Source organism: Neofelis nebulosa, chromosome 5, assembly GCF_028018385.1.
Source record: "Neofelis nebulosa isolate mNeoNeb1 chromosome 5, mNeoNeb1.pri, whole genome shotgun sequence".
Classification (NCBI taxonomy): Eukaryota; Metazoa; Chordata; class Mammalia; order Carnivora; family Felidae; genus Neofelis; species Neofelis nebulosa.
In genome coordinates this window covers 153,198,462-153,217,671 of record NC_080786.1, presented here as the reverse complement: position 1 = coordinate 153,217,671, position 19,210 = coordinate 153,198,462, and the positions used below count along the sequence as shown (strand labels likewise).

The window sequence follows — 19,210 nt, the reverse complement described above, 5'->3', positions numbered from 1 at the left end:
ACTCAAACCTCTGAACCATCCTCCCCCCCCCCCCCCCCCCCCCCGGCAGGTTGGTTTCCTATCTCTGCCCTAAATTTTGTCATGATTTGCTTACATCTGTTTCTCCTAAAAGACACTGAAATCTTTGATGGCAAAGATATGGCTTATTCTATCATGTTTGTCTCCATCACTCGATAGTGTTTGCTGAATTAACGGAGCACACTACCGATGCACTTGTCTAAACATGTTTGGGTTGTTCGTCTACAAACATATGTAAAACTTTTGCTATTTGGTGTAAATAATTACGAAAACCAGCAGGACACAGTGCTGACTACACGCTAGGAACACACACTAACCCATAGGGTCGTAAATGCTCACCACCCTACAAAGAAGGCACAAATATTATTTACAGTTTATGTGTGAAACAGGCTCGGACGTTAAGTGATTTACTCACACATCTAACAGCTGCACAAGACCCAGGGTCAGCCCCACCACCTGAACCTTATCTGAACCACTACATTTAACCTCCATACGCAGGGGGCAGGTGTGACGCTGAGTGGACATTAGAATGACAATGTACACCCCACTGAGGGTAGGGATATTGGTTTTGCTCGTTGCTGTTTCTTTCGGGCTTAGAATAGGATGCCCTGGATATGCTGATGAATCCAGTTAGGCCAGAAGCCAAGCACGGCCATTAAGAGGCGAAAGCCCTAGTCCCCCGCTTTAACCCCGAATCCTAATTACACGAGGTTCCCCTTTTGTGTCGCCCCAAGTTTCTTGCTTCTCTTCCTCGGAATGGGCTGCTGCCTGTCGGTACTGCCCGCTTCCTCCCACCCCTTTTCCTATCCGGCTAAGTCATCGCCGGCTCCGGGCCGCTTTCCCGGACTAGCGAGGTTTACATCTTCTGCGATGTTCTGCATTTTCCTTAACCATTTCTGTCTGCTGGGTCCTCCCAGGGCTGCGGCTCGGTCTTATGTATCCAACCTGCCGTCTCGGTGGACGTTTGCTGTGCCCTCCAAGCCGGAGAGGGTCCGTGTCCGAGGACCCTCGGCCTCGCGCCCCGCCCCCCCCAACCTGTGGCTTCCCCGCATTCGTCCTCCCCCCCACCCCGACCCCCCAGGGAAAGCTTCGGCTGGCCGACGTTCTCCTCTCTGCGGATGGCGCGACTCTCAGTTTTAAGGGTTTCGCATCCTCGAAGAGAACGATCTTTCGTGGGGGGCCGGTGTGCCCCCCGTTCGAGAAACGTCCATTCCGTGAGCCCGAAGAGGGCGACCCCGCCGGATCCCGCTGCGCGTCCCGGGCTTCTGGGCATCCGCGTGGCGAGGCTTCGTTCCGCCCGGGGGCGCGGGAACCTGTCCCCACCCCCACCGCGCCCCCGGCCAGCCCCCGCCCCGGCGCGCCGCCCGACCTCCGCCCCGGCGCCCGCCCCGCCGCGAGCCCGGCCGCCGCGCCGCCGCCTCACAATGGCCGGGGACCGCCTCACCGCGCGCAAGGATCTCAGCCACGCGCGCTCCCCGCCCCCACCGGCCGCCCGCCCGGGCCCCGGCCTTCGCCCACCCTCCACGTTCCCCTCGCGGCGCCCCTGAGATGAAGGAGAAAGAGGCACGGCTCGCCGCTCTAGTCCCGGCCCCATAGTCGGTCGGACGGGGGCGCAGGGCGGTCGCCGCGCGGGGACTACTTTCCCTCTCGCGGAGGGACTACTTCGCGGAGGCATCGGCGTGGCGGCGCGCACGGCATGGCGGCGGCGGCGGCGCGCCAGAGGTAGAGGGACGCCGGCCCGCTCAGGCCTCGGCGCGGCCTACACGCTTCGCTCGCTCGCTCCCGCCCCGCGCCCCGCGCCCGGCCATGGCGGAGCCCTCGCCCGCCCGACGCCCGGTGCCCCTCATCGAGTCGGGTAAGACGCGCCGCCTGCGCCCTCCCCGCGGCGCCCCCGGCCCGGCCCCGGCCGCGGCCCCCTCCCCGCTGCCCTGCCCGCTCTTGACCCGACTCTCCGTCTTCCCGCAGAGCTGTACTTCCTCATCGCCCGGTACCTATCGGCCGGCCCGTGTCGGAGAGCCGCCCAGGTGAGTGCGGGCCCCGCGGGCGGCGGCGGCGGCCGCGTCCCAGCCCCGGCCCCGCTGCCGCCGCCTGGGGTCGCGGGTGGAGGGCGTCGGGTGGAGCCGGGTGCCCCCCGCCTCCCTAACTGCGCGTCTCGTCGGCTGCAGGTGCTGGTGCAGGAGCTGGAGCAGTACCAGGTCTGTGCTTCGTGGCGCCCGCCGCGCCCGCCCCGCCGCGTCCCCTCCGTGCTCCCTCCCTACCCTGCCGGGGCCACTCGCCCAACTCCCCACCCCAGCCCACCCCGCGGCCCCCCGCCCGGCCCCGCGGCCCCCAGCCCGGCCCCGCGCGGTGGTCACTCGTGTGCGTCTGGTGTCTTTGCAGTTGCTGCCGAAGAGGTTGGACTGGGAGGGCAACGAGCACAACAGGAGCTACGAGGAATTGGTGAGATTTTTGACATTTCTATCCCCGTGTTTCCGAACATCCGCTCCCCGCCCCCTTGTCGGGGCTCTGGCTCTTGGGGTGAAGCGATCGAGCCGTGCTCGGGGGGGGGGGGGCGTCCCGGGATAGCAGGACTCCCTCGGGAGGTTTTGTTTTGTTTTGGGGTGGTGGGTTGGTTTTGGCAGGAAACGGCCCCGGGGGGGGGGGTGGCGGGTGGAAGGTGGGGGCGACCCTGTACCGCGGTTTGCGGTGGGGTGGGTCCCCAGGTGCGGCTGCCTATGGTGAGAGCCGGGGGCGCGCGTGCGCGCGTGCTGGGCGGGGGACGGTGCGCCAGCCATTCAGTGAGCTGCTCTCATCCTTCTGTTTTCGTACCCGACTTGTAAGTCGACCTCTGATTGGTCTTCCCTCCTTTGCCCCGCCCAGCTCTTCTAACCACTTGTTCCCTAGGAATAGAATCATTGGTGTCTGAAAGGTGAAGTGTTCTTCTGTTTAGCGTGTTTTTCTTTTCCCTCAGCAGCGTAATAAAAATCTTGCTGCTGTGACAGTACGCAACCCCTCCAGTACTTTTGCCTCTCTGAACTGTACACTTGTTGAATGCCTTAGAAAAGTTTTCAGTTTTTATATTGACCTTGCTGTACTTAATGTAGGCTCTATGCAGTTTCTCGTTTTAGAGCAGCATTGGCATAGATTTCAGTTTTCTTTTTATTGTACTTTGTCAACTTTTTTAGTTGCGCTCACAATATAGAGTCCTTTTTTTAAAATGTTATTTAGTTGAGAGAGAGAGAACTCGCGTGCTTGCGAGTGGGGTTGGTGGGGAGGGGCAGAGAGAGAGAAGGAGAGAGAGAATCCCAAACAGGCTCTGTGCTGTCAGCGCAGAGCCCAGTTTGGGCTCCATCCCAGGAACTGTGAGATCATGACCTGAGCCGAAATCAAGAGTTGGACGCTTAACAGAGTGAACCATTGAGGCGCCCCTAGATTCGGTTTTATCCACTCATTTGCCCTTAGTGAAATAAAACATTTTTCAGAAAAATGTTTTTGCCAATTGGTGTATTAGGAAAAAGGGTTTCTTAGTTGCCAAGCAATATCTGCATCTTGTATGAGCCATATAACTGATGACCAAACAAAAACTCTTGAAAGATCTTTTACTTATGACAGTCATATTATCTGTAATGGAATTTGGTAGGATATGGTCACCATTCTTGGATTAAACAAAAGGACAAAAAGTAAACGAGGGGATTTATCATCTGCATATGAACGGTTAAGTATTATTGACACTTAAAGTATGGAGTAACCAAGGATTCTGTTTCAGTTGTCAATTTTGTTTACTGGTGTGGACTTTATAATTTTTTTTTTAATGTTTGTGTTTTTTGAGAGCGAGAGTGTGTGAGCAGGGGACAGGCAGAGAGAGAGGGAGACACAGAATCTGAAGCAGGCTCCAGGTTCTGAGCTGTCAGCACAGAGTGGGATGCAGGTCTCCAACTCAACAACTGCGAGGTCATGACCTCAGCCGAAGTTGGATGTTTAACTGACTGAGCCACTTAGGCGCCCCTGGTTTAGATTTTTTAAAAGCAAGCACTTAAAATTGAATATTTCCAAGGAAGATTTAAAAAATTCAGCATCATGGCAGAGGTTTTGTTTTCTTGAATTTCTTATTTTGATATTTAAGTCTAGGAAATGTTTAAAGGACTATTCATTGTTTTACTTCTATCGATAAGAGAAAATCACTTAAATCTTGAGATGCTGTAACTACTGGAAAATGCACTTTTAAAATTTGTGTATGTTTTTGGCTTCTTTGTTAGAGGTGCTTAAAACCCCACTTTTAAAATTCTGTTTAAAATTATCCTAGTTCTCTGTGGTATCTCCCTGTGATGTGCAATGCCCTGGGTCATGTCTCATCACCTGGCTCATAGGGTCTGGTGGATAATGTCCTTTTTGTCCTTTACCTTCTCCCGCCTCCACCCATTCCTAGCATTAAGTATGAAGGATGAACTTCTTGTGTATAGGAGAGTTATTCTTTTGTCAGAGTAAGTGAGTAGCTGCTAGTTCTCCAGAGTCTGCTCTTTTTTTTTTTTTTTTTTTTTTTTTTTAAAGTTTATTTATTTGAGAGAGAAAGCATGAGCAGGGGAGGGGGAGAGAGAGAATCCCAAGCAGGCTCCACACATTCAGTGCAGAGTCTGGTATGGGGCTTGAACCCCATGAACTCTTGAGATCGTGATCTGAGTGGAACCACCCAGGCGCCCCTGCTTTTCATTTAATTAAGAAGTATTTCAGATATACACAAATAATAATGTTATGAACCATTTTTGCTATCTTTACTTTGGCTTCTATTTGAAGTATTTTTTTATAAATTACCAGTGCAAATCTTCAAACATAGAAAAATAGTGAAATGAACCATACTACTTATCAACCTTGTGATTAGCAAAGAATGTTGCATCTGTTACCTCACTCCCCTGGGCTGTATTGTTTTAAAGCAAATACCAGACATTCCTTTATTTTATTAGTTAATATGCTGAAGTATTTTATTTTATTTTTTTTCAATGTTTTTTTTTAATTTATTTTTGGGACAGAGAGACACAGAGCATGAACGGGGGAGGGGCAGAGAGAGAGGGAGACACAGAATTAGAAACAGGCTCCAGGCTCCGAGCTGTCAGCACAGAGCCCGACGCGGGGCTCGAACTCACAGACGCGAGATCGTGACCTGGCTGAAGTCGGCCGCTTAACCGACTGCGCCACCCAGGCGCCCCCGCTGAAGTATTTTAAAGTAAATCCCAGATCTTGCATGTCTTCTCTAAATTCTGCATAGCGTGTCTTGAAAAAATCGAAGGGCTATTTCTTAGACCACCGCAGTGCCAGCATCACACACAATCCAAAGAATAATGTTCTTTGATAATGTGTACATGTAGACATTACACTTACGTATCTGTAAGTGTAGATCTATATACATGTCTATATGTGTCTAGATCTATATGTCTGGACATTACATTTATATATCTAGTCCCTACTCAGATTTTCCTTTTGTTCCTTGGATTTCTTTTCTTTTTTTTTTTTTTTTTTAAATTTATTTATTTATTTTGAGAGCGAGAATCTCTCCGTGCAGAACCCAACTCAAGGCTCAAATCCATGAACTATGAGATCATGACCTGAGCTGAAAGACTTGGATGCTTAACCAACTGAGCCATCCAGGCGCCCCTCCTTGCATTTCTTTTTATATTTTGTTCAAATTGGTTTCAGGCAAGGTCCACGTGTTGTACTGAAGTTACTTTCCATCTCTTTTTTATCTTCCATAGTTTTTGTTCCTGTGCCATTGGTATTCTGAAGACATTTGAGATAGCCTGTAGAATGTTTCACATTCGGGTTTTGTCTGATAGTTTCCTTATGCTATTTGTTTCTTTGTGTTGTTTAATTTACTCCTTTTTCTCAATAATAGTCCTCATTCTTGGATCAGAGTCATCTGGGGAGCTTTACAAAATCTGGATGCCCGGGCCACGTTCCACACCAGTTAAATCAGAATTTTTGTGGTGAGGCTGGGTATCACTATAGTTTGAAACCTTTCAGGTGATTCCAGTGTCACTGTTGACAGAGTTATAGTTTATCTTAGACTTGGGACTATGTTATCATTCAACCCGTACTTTGGAAGCAAGAGTATTTTTGATACTTAAGACAATTGAGATTCTTTATCTCTCAATACCTAGCCCTGCGTTAGCAGTTGGGCCTGTGAATTCATAAAATGTAGTTCAGATTTTTATGATTTATAGGTGGTGAACACAAGAGAGGAAGAAGGAAATAGAGCTATAGAGTGGGGCCCGGGAGTGAGGAAGGACTCGATTTGTAGAGGAGCATGTTTAAATGAGGCGAATGTGATTCCATAGACTTCGTAATTTAGTAGTGTGCAGTTTTATAGGCCACTGTCTTCCTTAACCAGTAAATAAAATCTGAAAGTCCTTCTATTGGAGTTTATCATTAGGGGATTTATTGTCATGCTTTTTTAAAAAAAATGTTTGAGGGGCGCCTGGGTGGCTCAGTCGGTTAAGCGGCCAACTTCGGCTCAGGTCATGATCTCACGGTCCGTGGGTTCGAGCCCCGCGTTGGGCTCTGTGCTGACAGCTCAGAGCCTGGAGCCCGTTTCAGATTCTGTGTCTCCCTCTCTCTCTGACCCTCCCTTGCTCATGCTCTGTCTCTCTCTGTCTCAAAAATAAATAAACGTTAAAAAAAAAAAATAAATAAAAAAAATAAAAAAAAATGTTTGAGTAGCCCTATAGCACAATGAAGATTTAAAAGTTATTTTTATTTAAATATGCAGTTTATTAGAGTTATAAGTAGTAATTTTTCTTAAGTCTTTAAGTTACAAATCTTATAAATGTAGTGATATTTCTAGAAACAAGTTGATTTTATTTTTTAGTGTTTAATTTGTAATGAGAATTTAATCTTAAGATATTTAACACCACTTAATTGTCTTAAATTTCCTTGGGCATTTCACACTATGTTACAAATCTATGATTATTTCAGTCCCCTCAAGATGGCTAACTTTGTCAAATGTGTTACCTTTTTTTTTTTTTTTTTTAAGTTTATTTATTTATTTTGAGAGAGAGATTCCCAAGCAGGCTCTCTGCATTGTCCGTGCAGAATGCAGTGTGGGGCTTGAACTCCCGAACTGTGAGATCATGCCCTGACTGGGCATGAAATCAAGAGTTGTATGCTTAGCTGACTGAGCCATCCAGGTACCCCTAAGTGTAATCTTTCTAAAATTTAACTTTTGTAAATATATTTTAAATTTACTGTAGTAAATTATTCTTTTTTGCTCTGCCAAACATTAAAAATAGTTCAGTCATTACAAAACTTGTTGCTATATCAGAATAACTAATTGGCACCAACATATCAATACTTTCTTCTTTTTTTCATTTCTTAGTTGTCGATCTTCTTGGGTTATGAATTAACTCCCCAAATCAAGGCGGGGGTGGGGAAGCAGTATTGCCGTCGTGAACTCCCTACTGGATTAGGGAATCAGGCTTAAGGTAGATCATAAGGCTAGACTTGGAATTTGGGTGCCTAGTTAGATAGACTCTACTCGAGTGTCAGGTTGATCCTTTTTAATGGCAAACTTCCTTATTTACCTATTTAAAACAAAAACAACTTTATTGGATAACTGTATTGTAACTGACTCCACTATTTTGTTTTCATTGTGGGATTCTAACACTAACCTATTTCCTCTGGGGATTCTGCATTTCCTTTGTAGTTGACTATAGCGATTTATTCTATAGGCATTTCATTGATAATTTGGGAACACTGGATGATCATGGCAATATGATGACAAGTTACTGCCTAGCAATGTAACGTTACAGACATTAGAAACTTGGGTTTTTGTGCCGGGTATATGGGCTGTAATCCTGATTTGTGCTGCCTAGCAGGTGTTTAATCTTATGCAGTTTGTTTATTATTTACTTATTTTTTATTTATTTTTTAATGTGAAATTTATTGTCAAATTGGTTTCCATACAACACCCAGTGCTCATCCCAACAGGTGCCCTCCTCAATACCCATCACCCACCCTCCTCTCCCTCCCACCCCCCATCAACCCTCAGTTTGTTCTCAGGTTTTAAGAGTCTCTTATGTTTTGGCTCCCTCCCTCTCTAACCTTTTTTGTTTTTTCCCTTCCCCGCCCCCATGGTCTTCTGTTAAATTTCTCAGGATCCACCTAAGAGTGAAAACATATGGTATCTGTCTTTCTCTGTATGACTTATTTCACTTAGCATAACACTCTCCAGTTCCATCCACGTTGCTACAAAAGGCCAGATTTCATTCTTTATCATTGCCAAGTAGTATTCCATGGTGTATATAAACCACAATTTCTTTATCCATTCATCAGTTGATAGACACTTAGGCTCTTCCATAATTTGGCTATTGTTGAAAGTGCTGCTGTAAACATTGGGGTACAAGTGCCCCTATGCATCAGCACTCCTGTATCCCTTGGGTAAATTCCTAGCAGTGCTATTGCTAGGTCATAGGGTAGATCTATTTTTAATTTTTTGAGGAACCTCCACACTGTTTTCCAGAGTGGCTGCACCATTAGGCAGTTTATTTAATCTCTACCTCAGTTTCTTGAGCTGTGCAACAAAGATGATAATAATTGTATCAAAGCATTGGTAAACATGGGGAAAAATGGCCTTCAGTGCCCGGCACACAGTAATAATCAGCATTTACAAGTAATGCTGGTAGAACAAAAGTCATGATTGTGTAGCCTGCCCCTTCCCTTAATTTATATTGGTAGGGTCTTAATGAGATAATAAAATACAGTCTCTCTGAACTCTTACGTCTAAATGAATGATACCTGCCACTTACCCCTTTATGGATGAACACAATGTGGGATGGGGCACTGATGGTACTTTGTAGCTCAGTGCTGAATAATGGTAGTGCTGTTGCTACGTGTGAGTCACCCAGCCTTGACTGTGCTCCTTTATTTTAAGCCCTACTCCCAACATGGGGCTTGTACCCAGTATCCCGAGATCAAGAGCATGCTCTACTGACTGACCCAGCCAAGCACTCCAACTGTGCTACTTTGAAAGAATAGTTATTACTTTGTTTTCAGAGGCTCACCTAATCATAACATTTATTTGCATCTAAGGGACAAGTCACATGACTTTTTTCCTTTCAGATCTTCTAAATACTACAGATTGTTGCCAGCTAGTTCTGTTGGTTTCTGAGAAAGATTGTGGATAATCTCCAAGTGTGACTGTAGAGTTATCGTTTTTCTTTTTCCAGTTTTTTATTTACGTATGTTGTTAGGTATATACAAATATATAATTGTTATCTTTCTCTTGAATTGACTTCCCCTCTTTTTTTTTTTTTTAAAGTAGACTTCATTTTTTAGAGCAGTTTCAGGTTCACAGCAAAATTGAGCAGAAGGTAGAGATTTCCCCCTGTAAGCGCAGTCTCCCTCATTATTCGCATCCCTCAGAATGGTATGTTTGTTGCAGTTGATGGAGCTATATTGACCCATCTTAATCCCCCAAGTCCTTAGTTTCCATCATGACTCTCCTATGTTTACATTAGGTACTCTTAGTGTTGTACCTTTTGTAGGTTTAGACAAAAGACACGTACCCACTAATAGAGTATCATACAGAGTAATTCTGCCCTAAAAATCCTCTGTGCTCTGCCTGATTATCCCTCCCGCCCTCTCAACCACTGATCTTGTCCCTGTTTCCAGAGTTTTGTGTTTTCCACAATTTGACTTTTTGTTTTTAATTGGGAAACGTTCTTTATCTCATAAAAGCTTCTCACCCCCAAGTCTGACTTGGCCTCGCTTTACTACAGCCTGCCCAGCTTTCTTTCCATTAGTGATGGTATAGCACATCATTTTTTGTTTTCTCTCCTTTTAGTAAAGCCGTTTCCCCATGTGCTCGTTTCTAAGTATGGTTCCTGTAAACAACATAGGGTTTTATTATTCAGTCTTCTAGTTAGAGTCTTCAAACTATTTGCAATTTAATTATATAATTACTTAAAATTGTGTGAAGTCTACCAGGTACCTGTTTTTATATGTGTTCCATCTCTTTAGTACTGCTCTCTTTTGGATTATTACGCTGTTCTTTATTGCTTTCTGGCTGTATACCCTTTTATTATTATTTTAGTGGTTACTCTAGAGGTTACAAGTTACTTCACCACTTCCCAAATCAAGAAAGTTAAAACTGTTAGTTGATAACCTTTTGTCCTTTGGACTGTTATGGTATTTTATGTATGTTATGAATTTTCCAGATATTATTGCTGTAGTTTTAAAGTTGATATTCATTTGCTTACCCCCCTGTATACCTTTCCTGGTATTTTTAGTTCGTTCTTGTCTTCCCACTTTTCTTATCTGTGATTATTTTTCTTCAGTCTTCACAACTTATTCTGTTATTTCTTTTAATGAAGTTTTGTTGGCAATGACTTTGGTTTTCCTTTAATTTTCCCTTTTAATTTTTTTGGTCTGAAAACATTTTTGTTTTTATTTAAAAAAAATTTTTTTGACATTCATTTTTGAGAGACAGAGAGAGACAGAGTGTGAGTGGGGGAGGGGCAGAGAGAGAGTGGAGACACAGGATCCGAAGCAGGCTCCAGGCTCTGAGCTGTCGGCACAGAGCCTGACGCGGGGCTCGAACTCATAGACTGTGAGATGGTGACCTGAGCTGAAGCTGGGACGCTCAAGCAACTGAACCCAGGTGCTCTGTTATGTGTTTATTTTTAAAGATTGTTTTATTTATTTTTTAAGATTTATTTATTTATTTTGAGAGAGAGAGAGTACAGCACGCAAGCAGGGGAAAAAGAAAGAGAGAGAGATGGAGAGGAAGAATCCTGAGCAGGCTCTGCAGTGTGGAGCCAGATGCAGGGCTTGAATTCATGAACCGTGAGTTCAAGACCTGAGCTGAAATCAGGAGTCCTAACGCTTAACAGACAGAGCCACCTATGGTGGCCCTTAAAGCTTGTTTTAAAGGTGAAATTCTGGGGCGCCTGGGTGGCGCAGTCTGTTAAGCGTCCGACTTCAGCCAGGTCGTGATCTCGCGGTCCGTGAGTTCGAGCCCCGCGTCAGGCTCTGGGCTGATGGCTCGGAGCCTGGAGCCTGTTTCCGATTCTGTGTCTCCCTCTCTCTCTGCCCCTCCCCCGTTCATGCTCTGTCTCTCTCTGTCCCAAAAATAAATAAAAAACGTTGAAAAAAAAATTAAAAAAAAATAAAGGTGAAATTCTGATTGGTGTGTTTTTTTTTTCCTTGTAGCACTGCATATTAAAAAACTGGCATTCTTACTATTTCTCCTTTCAAGATAATGCTTTTTTTCCTGGTTGCTTTTTAAGATTTTCATTTTTTTGCCTTTGGTTTTCAGCAGTTTTACTGTGATATACTGTAGTTGTTACCTATTGCTGCATAACTGGCTACCCCAAAATACAGTGCCTTAAAACAATGCAGATTGTCTTTATCCCACGGTTTCTGTAAATCAGACTTGCAGGCTCAGCTGAACTGAGTCCTCTCAGTCCCTCTCAAGGCTGTAATCCAGGTGTTGGCCAGATCTGGGGTTTCAACTGAAGACCTGACTGGAAGGGTCTGTTTCCAAGCTCACATAGTTTTTGGCTGGATTCAGTTCTTAGAGGGGGTTGGACTGAGAAGTCTCAGTTCCTCCTTGTCTGTTGGCCACTCTCAGCTTCTTGCCACTTGTCCAAAATGGCAGCTTGATTCATCAAAAGGTGAAAGTGGAATAGGCAATAATAGTCTGCTAGTTAAGACAGAAGTCATAGTCTTCTGTAACCTTACAGGGGAAGTGGTATCGATACCCTCCGTGTTAGCTGTATTCTGTCAGTTGTAAGTAACCTACTCAAGGGGAGGGGATTGCATAAGGTTGGCAGTACCAGGAAGTGGGGGTCGTTGGAGGCCACGTCAGAAGTTGCCTCCTCCAGGCATGTAGGTGGTTTTCTTTGCATTTACTCTGCTTGAGGTTGTCCGAACTTCTTGAACCTATAGGATATCAAATAGTCTCGTGTGTAAAGTTCAAAATGGGGGGGGGGGGCACCTGGGTGGCTCAGTTGATTGAGTGTTCGGCTTCAACTCAGGTTGTGATCTCACCGTTTGTGGTTCAAGCCTTGTCTCAGGCTCGCTGCTGTCAGCACAGAGCCTGCTTCGGATCCTTTGTCCCCTTCTACTCTGTCCCTGCCTGCTTGCGCTCTTTCTCTCTCTCAAAAATAAATAAGCCTAAAAAAAAAAAAAAAATCCCAAATGAAAAGAATGGAAGAATGAGGCAGAAGAAGTATTTTGAAGAGATAATGGTTGAGCATTTTTAACATCTGGGGCCTTCTCTGGGACCACTGTTGACTACTTCCTCTCTTGGTTACGGATCACGTTTTGCTTTGTTGTGTATCTCCTCTTTTGAAGTATGCTGGGCTGTTTTGTGTGAAAACAGTAGAGGTTTAGGTAATGTAATCGGTCTCGGTAAAGGATGCCCCCTTTTCTCTCAAGTTCTTAGTGCTGGGGGCTGCGTTATCTACGTTGTGTCGTGTTTGGTGGTCTTGGGCTTTGTGGCAGCTGTAGTTGCAGTCAGTTCATTGGCATCCACGGTTTAAGGATGGGACCAGGACTTGCCTCTCCAGCAGAGTTTGGAGTTTGGGCACAGGTGAGATTCCTGGGATGTCTGTTTCATAGCCAAGTTGCCAGCTTCCCAAACTTTGTAAGATCTTGCTCTGTTTTATAGCCCAGTTGCCGACTTTTTTGGGTTGCTGAGATCTCTTTGCTTTCCATTTCTGCCCTCGGCTTTCTACTCTGCTGTCGCATCCCTAGCGTTCAGAGGGTCTCTGGAGTGCACTTGCAGTGGACAGGGGGCTCCCCCAGCTGTTCCGCATCCCGTCTTTCGCCCTGTGCAGTTGGTGACTCTGTTCCGAGGCCCCGAGCATTCTCCTCCTCAGGCATCAGGCATGATAGCCGGCAGGTGGCCGTGAAGTTTAAAAGGTTGGCAGGTTTTTCCTTATTCAGTTTTTCCTGTCTCTCTGCTACAGATCAAAGCAGCTGTGAATCTTTTTCTGGTCACAGATGGGCTCACCAGTTTCTGGGGTGGAGTTGATGCAGACGTGTTTTCTCAGCTCAGTGATGGGTTAAAACATTATTTTTAAGCTAAACCAACCTGTTCTCATTGTTCAAGTGAGGGCAGTAGCTTCAGACCTTATCTCTTTTTAATGGTTGGAATATGTGACTACATTCGGGGCATGTAACTGCAGTCTTCTGCGGGTGCACCTGTCCTTCCTGGCAGTAGTGGGTTCTCAGTGTTTATTGAAGGAGTTAAGGTGGCTTAATGCTTAAGGTGTGTTTTCTTTCTAAGAACCAATAATCATCACTAATTTGGTTATTAAATGATTTTTTTTTTGGTACGATCTTTTATTAAAATCTCTCAGGTCTGCGCTTCATTTGTAGGTCAGAGCAACTTACGGCACCAGAATGGCTGTGAAACATGGAAGTTATACGTCTTTTTTTTTTTTTAAAGCTCTTTAAACCATTTCATTAGGAGCGTACAAAATAGAATCATTCAGTGATTATTTACTATCTTTCCTTTATTATGTAGAAGTGGGAAAGTGGCATGTTGAGCACAAAACTTTTGTGGTAATGTTATGTAATAACCATAACAGCATAGGATGAATTATGCGTGGGGTATTCAGAATTTGGCGGAGGCTTTGACTTTGCTTGTTATTGATAATGGGGTGGGTGAGTGACATTTGGATGTTAGACTCTAGCTACTTAGAAAAAATTCTCTATGTTAATTTTTTTTTTTATTTTTGAGAGCGAGATCGCACGCGCGTGTGGTGGAAGGGGAGAGGGAGGGAGACAGAAGGATCCGAAGCGGGCTCTGTGCTGAAAGCAGACAGCCTGATGTGGGCTCGAACTCGCTGAACCACCAGATCGTGACCTGAGGTTGGATACTCAACCGACTGAGCCACCTGGGCACCTCTCTCTGTGTTGATTTTAATCGGTTTGCATATATTTGGCTTTAAAAACTTCCAGAGGCCACTTTGGCTCTAAGACTTGTGATGCTCCTTAATTATCTTGTTACTTGGCATTTTTCTTAGGATGCAGGATAGCCGATTGCAGTGATGCAGTGATAGAGTGATACGGGGAGTTGTGACCCTAGGCAGCCTGGGTTCTTACTTTTAGCTTTGCTGTTTATCAGCTCTTTGGTTATGGGCAGGTTCTTTGGTGTCTGCGCTTGTGTTTTCTCACCTGTAAAATGAAGGTGAATAGTTTGGAGGTATAGTAAGTTAGCGTATATGAAGTTCTTAGAACAGCATCAGGTAGTAATCAACGTGTTAAGTGTTAACTATTGTCAGTAGCGAAGAACTGAATTAGTCAAAACCTTAAAATACTTAGAAGTGTACCTTGTACGTTGCAAGTGTGTAGTATTACCTATTGTTTTTGCTTAGAAAGTACCTTGTCCCAGGTCCCATAACTAGTTAGGTAGGGCTGTTAGCCACATTTCCTCAGGGTCAGAAGAGTCTAGCACCCTTCTTATTCCAGTATTTGTTAAACTCTCATTGGTATGTTTGAGGCTGGATTCCACATTGAGAGACTTTTGCTTGAGAAAGACTTTGTGGTAGAGCCTCAGTTTGTTTTTTATTATTATTTTTAATGTTTATTTTTAAATTTACATCCAAGTTAGCATATATAGTGCTATGATTTCAGGAGTAGATTCCAGTGATTCACCCCCTATGTGTAACACCCATACGAGTTGCTCATCCCAACAAGTGTCTTCCTTAATGCCCCTTACCCATTTAGCCCATCCCCTCACCTACAACCCCTCCAGCAACCCTCTGTTTGTTCTGTTTTTAAGAGTCTCTTATGTTTTGTCCCCCTTCCTTGTTTTTATATTATTTTTGCTCCCCTTCCCTTGTGTTCATCTGTTTTGTATCTTAAATTCCTCATATGAGTGAAGTCATGTGATATTTGTCTTTCTCTGACTGACTAATTTCACTTAGCATAATACCCTCCAGTTCCATCCACGTAGTCGCCAGTGGCAAGATTTCATTCTTTTTGATTGCCGAGTAATACTCCATTTTATATATATGTACCACATCTTCTTTATCCATTCATCCATCGATGGACAGTTGGGCTCTCTCCATACTTTGGCTGTTGTCGATAGCGCTGCTATAAACATTGGGGTGCATGTGTCCCTTTGAAACAGCACACCTGTATCCCTTGGATAAATACCTAGTAGTGCAATTGCTGGGTTGTAGGGTGGTTCTATTTTTAATTTTTTTGGGGAATCTCCATACTGTTTTCCAGAGTGGCTGCACCAGTTTGCATTCCTACCAGCAGTGCAAAAGAGATCGTTAGAGCCTCAATTTAAAGTCTTAAGTTTTGTCTATATTAAATTTAGCTTCTATTTATATGTAAATGTTCGAAGATGTTGATAGTGGTCTTTCTATAGGGGTATAACTAAAAAGTGGTGTAATTAGTTAATTAGTCTTTTCTCTGTAATCTGACCAAAAATTGTCCTAATATTAAATAAAAATTTCTGGGGCGCCTGGGTGGTTCAGTTGGTTGAGCATCCGACTTTGGCTCAGGTCATGATCTCGTAGTTCGTGAGTTCGAGCCCCACATCCGGCTCTGTGCTGACAGCTTGGAGCTTGGGGCCTGCTTCGGATTCTGTGTTGTGTCTCCCTCTCTCTGCCCCTTTCCCCCTCGTGTTCTGTCTCTGTCTCGCAAAGATGAATAAACGTTAAAAAATAAATAAACAAAAATTTCTAATGTTTATTGTAGAATATTTAGAAAATGCGAAAGTGAGAAAAAAAATCATGAAAGTGAGAAGTGTTTATTTTTCTTCATGCTAGACTATAACAAAAATAGGATCTTTAAAAAGATACTATTTTGTGAATTCCTTTCAGTTTCTCTGGAAAATTTTATCTAACTATTTGCCTGTTGTACATTTGGTTGGTTTCTAGTTTTTTTTCTATTAGTGATTCCATGAATATCAAAGTAAGATCTATGTGTCTTTGCATTTATACATAATTGTCACTTGTCATAAACTTCTAGAAACTTAATCATTGAGTAAAATGGTTTACCTTTTTTTTTTTTTTTAAGTTTGTTTATTTATTTATGTAAGCTCTACACCCACAGTGAGGCTCAAACTCACCACCCCAGGATCAAAAGTCTAATGGTCTTCTGACTGAACCAGTTAGGCGGCCCTCATTAGCTAATGTTTGAGTCATTTTTTTGCCAAGTACCGCACAAAAGTTAGGAGATTTAACCTGTGTAATCTCGTATCCTTTTAGCAATCCTATCACCTTGTGTGTATTGTGATTTCCCCGTTTGAGATGAGTCGGGAAGGAACAAGTAACTTCAGTGAGGTTCTATTCCTAAGGGGCAGGTCCAGCTGAAGGCCGCTTTGTGTGATATTTATTCATGAACGTCTGATGCATTTGTTCAGTAAATGAATTCCTGTTGTAGTCAGAGTTCCGGGGAGACCAGTGTGGATGAGATGGACAAGGCTTCTGTTCTCATGGGGCTTTACACCCTCGGGGTAAAACTGACCTGAAGCAGCAGACAAGCTACTGTAATACAGATTCACAGAGGTGTTAGGGATTGGGAAAGGGGGGGCAGGATATTTTAGGTGGGTGGGGAGGAAAAGCGCTTATCGACGGGGTAACCTTTGCCCTGGAGGGTGGAAAGGAAATCTGGGGCCCTGAGAGAGGACGGGTGGAAAGAGTGGTTGCAATCCATCTTAAAAACCTGCGTGACCTCTGACCCACCAGTTATAGGCTTAAGACGTTTTTGAAGGAAGTTTGTTTTGTGACTTGACAATTCATCTTTTCTGAATTACCTTTTTATATCTTTTACTTGCTTTTCCACTGCTGTCTTAAGCCATTTTGTAAGAATTCTTCATCCCTAGGTTATTCTTTAGTCTGCTGAGTTCTAGGTTCCTTTCCCAGCTTGCAGGCTGCTTTTTAGTTTCGCTGGGAGGTTTTGTTTTTCCAGAGGTTTAAGATTTTTACTTTTGTTATATCTGTGAATCTTTATTTTGTCTTTAGGGTTGTCCTTAAAGCCCTTCTGTACTCCAAGATTAATATTTTAAAAGGCAGTGTTATGTATTTATTCCTCAATACTTTTTCTAGTCTGTTTGTAGTTTCTCTGTAATGTCTCCATGTTCAGTTTATTTGAGCATGTGGTTGATGTGAGGTATGAATCTAGCCTTTTGCAAATTGTCAGTTTGCAAGTACTGTTTGAGTCTTGTCTCCTTTCTCTACAGGGAGCGCTGTCATCATCATTTACTATGTTCTTGCTGACTTGCATCTGGACTTTTCTATTCCTATAATATCCAGTTCTATTTTAGCGGTCAAATTTTATATATATATTAAAATTCTTTAAATGTTTATTTATTTGAGGGACAGAGAGTGTGAGCAGGGGAGGGGCAGAGAGAGAGGGAGACACAGAATCTGAAGCAGGTGAATAGCACAGAGACCGACGTGGGCCTCGAACTCGCAGACCGAGAGATCATGACCTGAGCCAAAGTCGGACGCTTAACCAACTGAGCCACCCAGGCACCCCTGACTAGGTTTTATTTCTGTTGGTCGTTTGGGATATGACAGACTTCTCAACGAAATGATGAACTAAGTCTGATTAGAAGATGTTTTGCATTAATCTTGAAATCTGTGATCTTTACTATGTTCATGCGGCTGGAATTGTTACTTGATCAGTACTTTACTATTTCATATCTTCTGTAGGCTGTTGCATGTTTAAAATCCATACATTTTGAAGTGTGCCTCTTGTTTTAATACGTCTTGTGAAGCAATATTTAAAAAAAAAAAAAAAGGTTTGGCTTTTGGGAAGTATTTGTCTCTTCATTAAGTTCCATGTAGGATCCAGACTTTTAATTAGTCTTCACACAGGCTTATTTTAATTATGTTCTGCTTAGAAAATTTAGTCATTTTCACATGGTACAACAGAATAATCTCAAGTGTAATGGTTTCTTTTCAGAACTCAGTTGATTTAAGGATAAAGCCTTGAGTATTTTGCTTTTTGAATTTTGTTCTTTTCAGATGATCTTACTCTATTTGATGGTCTGAACTCCCTGTCAAGGAATATTAGAAGTCGGGTGCACCTGGATGGCTCAGTCATTTAAGGGTCCGACTCTTGATTTTTATTCAGGTCATGATCTCAGGGTTGTGAGATTAAGCCCCTGGCATTGGACTCTTCACTGACAGCACGGGGCCTGCCTGGGATTCTCTCTCTCCCCCTCTGTCTCTCTGCTCCTCCTCTGTGCATTTTCTCTGTCTCTTCCTAAACATTTAAGAAGGATATCAGAAATCAAAAAATATAAAAAATCTTAGATTTCTTCTGAATAATTTATAATTTGGAAAAGCTTTTATAGTCTAGAAATAGGGGTCATTGTTTTGCTAAGGGAAGAAGAAAATGAATAGATTGCACAGAAATGCTAACTAAGGATATATCTTCGTTTAGTATTGGCTTAAGCATTAATAGTATTTTCCAGGAAAGTCTCACTTTATGGGATGGCTGGTAGGTGACTTTGCTTCAGATTTGCAGGTTGGTGGACAATGCTGTTATGATTTGTGTGATTGCATTGCATGTGATAACAGCCTCATGAAATACTTCATTTCCTTAGAAGCAGTGGCCTAAATCATAAAGATATATAACGCTTTCTTTTATTTAATGGTTTCTTTAAAGATAGTCTCTGTCTCTTGGATAGGGCAGATTGACGTTTGGTTTTTTCCTTCTCAAACTTCTCGTTTTATTGTTACCATCATATCCTAGAAATAATGGGAAAGAAGGTTCCCCCCCACCTCCCCCACCCCCCCGTTCTTTTATTAGGGAGCAGAATTTTTCAGGAACATTCTCCTGCCCTAGAAGATTTCTTCTCTGTTTCATTGGCCAGAACTAGATCAATGGCTGCCTAGTTAGGAAAGAGTTTAGAAAAGTGAGGCTCTGCTGAAGTTGGGGAGGTAGTGGCTATTGGATAAGCAAACATGGTCTGCTCTGGGAAGCTAATAAACTCTTTTCTGAATTAAAATAAAAGCTTTTTTTCCTTTTTTTCTTTTAAGATTTTATTTTTAATCTCTGCACCCAATGTAGGGCTTGAACCCACAGTCCTGAGATCAAGAGTCGCACACTCTACCAACTGAGCCAGCCAGGTGCCCCAGAATAAATGCTTTTGAGTGAAGGATTTTCATGCTAATATTAGAACGTTTCTCTGCCTAGGTACTTTTGTATAAACCGAGGGTTAAGCTCTTTTCCCCTCTTATTATTTATT

The 19,210-nt window shown here is 43.7% G+C and overlaps 1 protein-coding gene across 1 annotated transcript in view; it reads left to right on the top strand.

Moving 5' to 3' along the window:
- Nucleotides 1-1,560: 1,560 nt before the first annotated feature.
- The window catches only part of BRWD1 (bromodomain and WD repeat domain containing 1), a 127,657-nt gene continuing 110,007 nt past the window's right edge, over nucleotides 1,561-19,210 (top strand). The window contains exons 1-4 of the mRNA XM_058732021.1: nucleotides 1,561-1,873; nucleotides 1,984-2,042; nucleotides 2,184-2,213; nucleotides 2,398-2,457. Coding sequence (XP_058588004.1) covers nucleotides 1,825-1,873; nucleotides 1,984-2,042; nucleotides 2,184-2,213; nucleotides 2,398-2,457 — 198 coding nt within the window. The 5' untranslated portion in view covers nucleotides 1,561-1,824. The remainder of the gene's footprint in view (nucleotides 1,874-1,983; nucleotides 2,043-2,183; nucleotides 2,214-2,397; nucleotides 2,458-19,210) is intronic.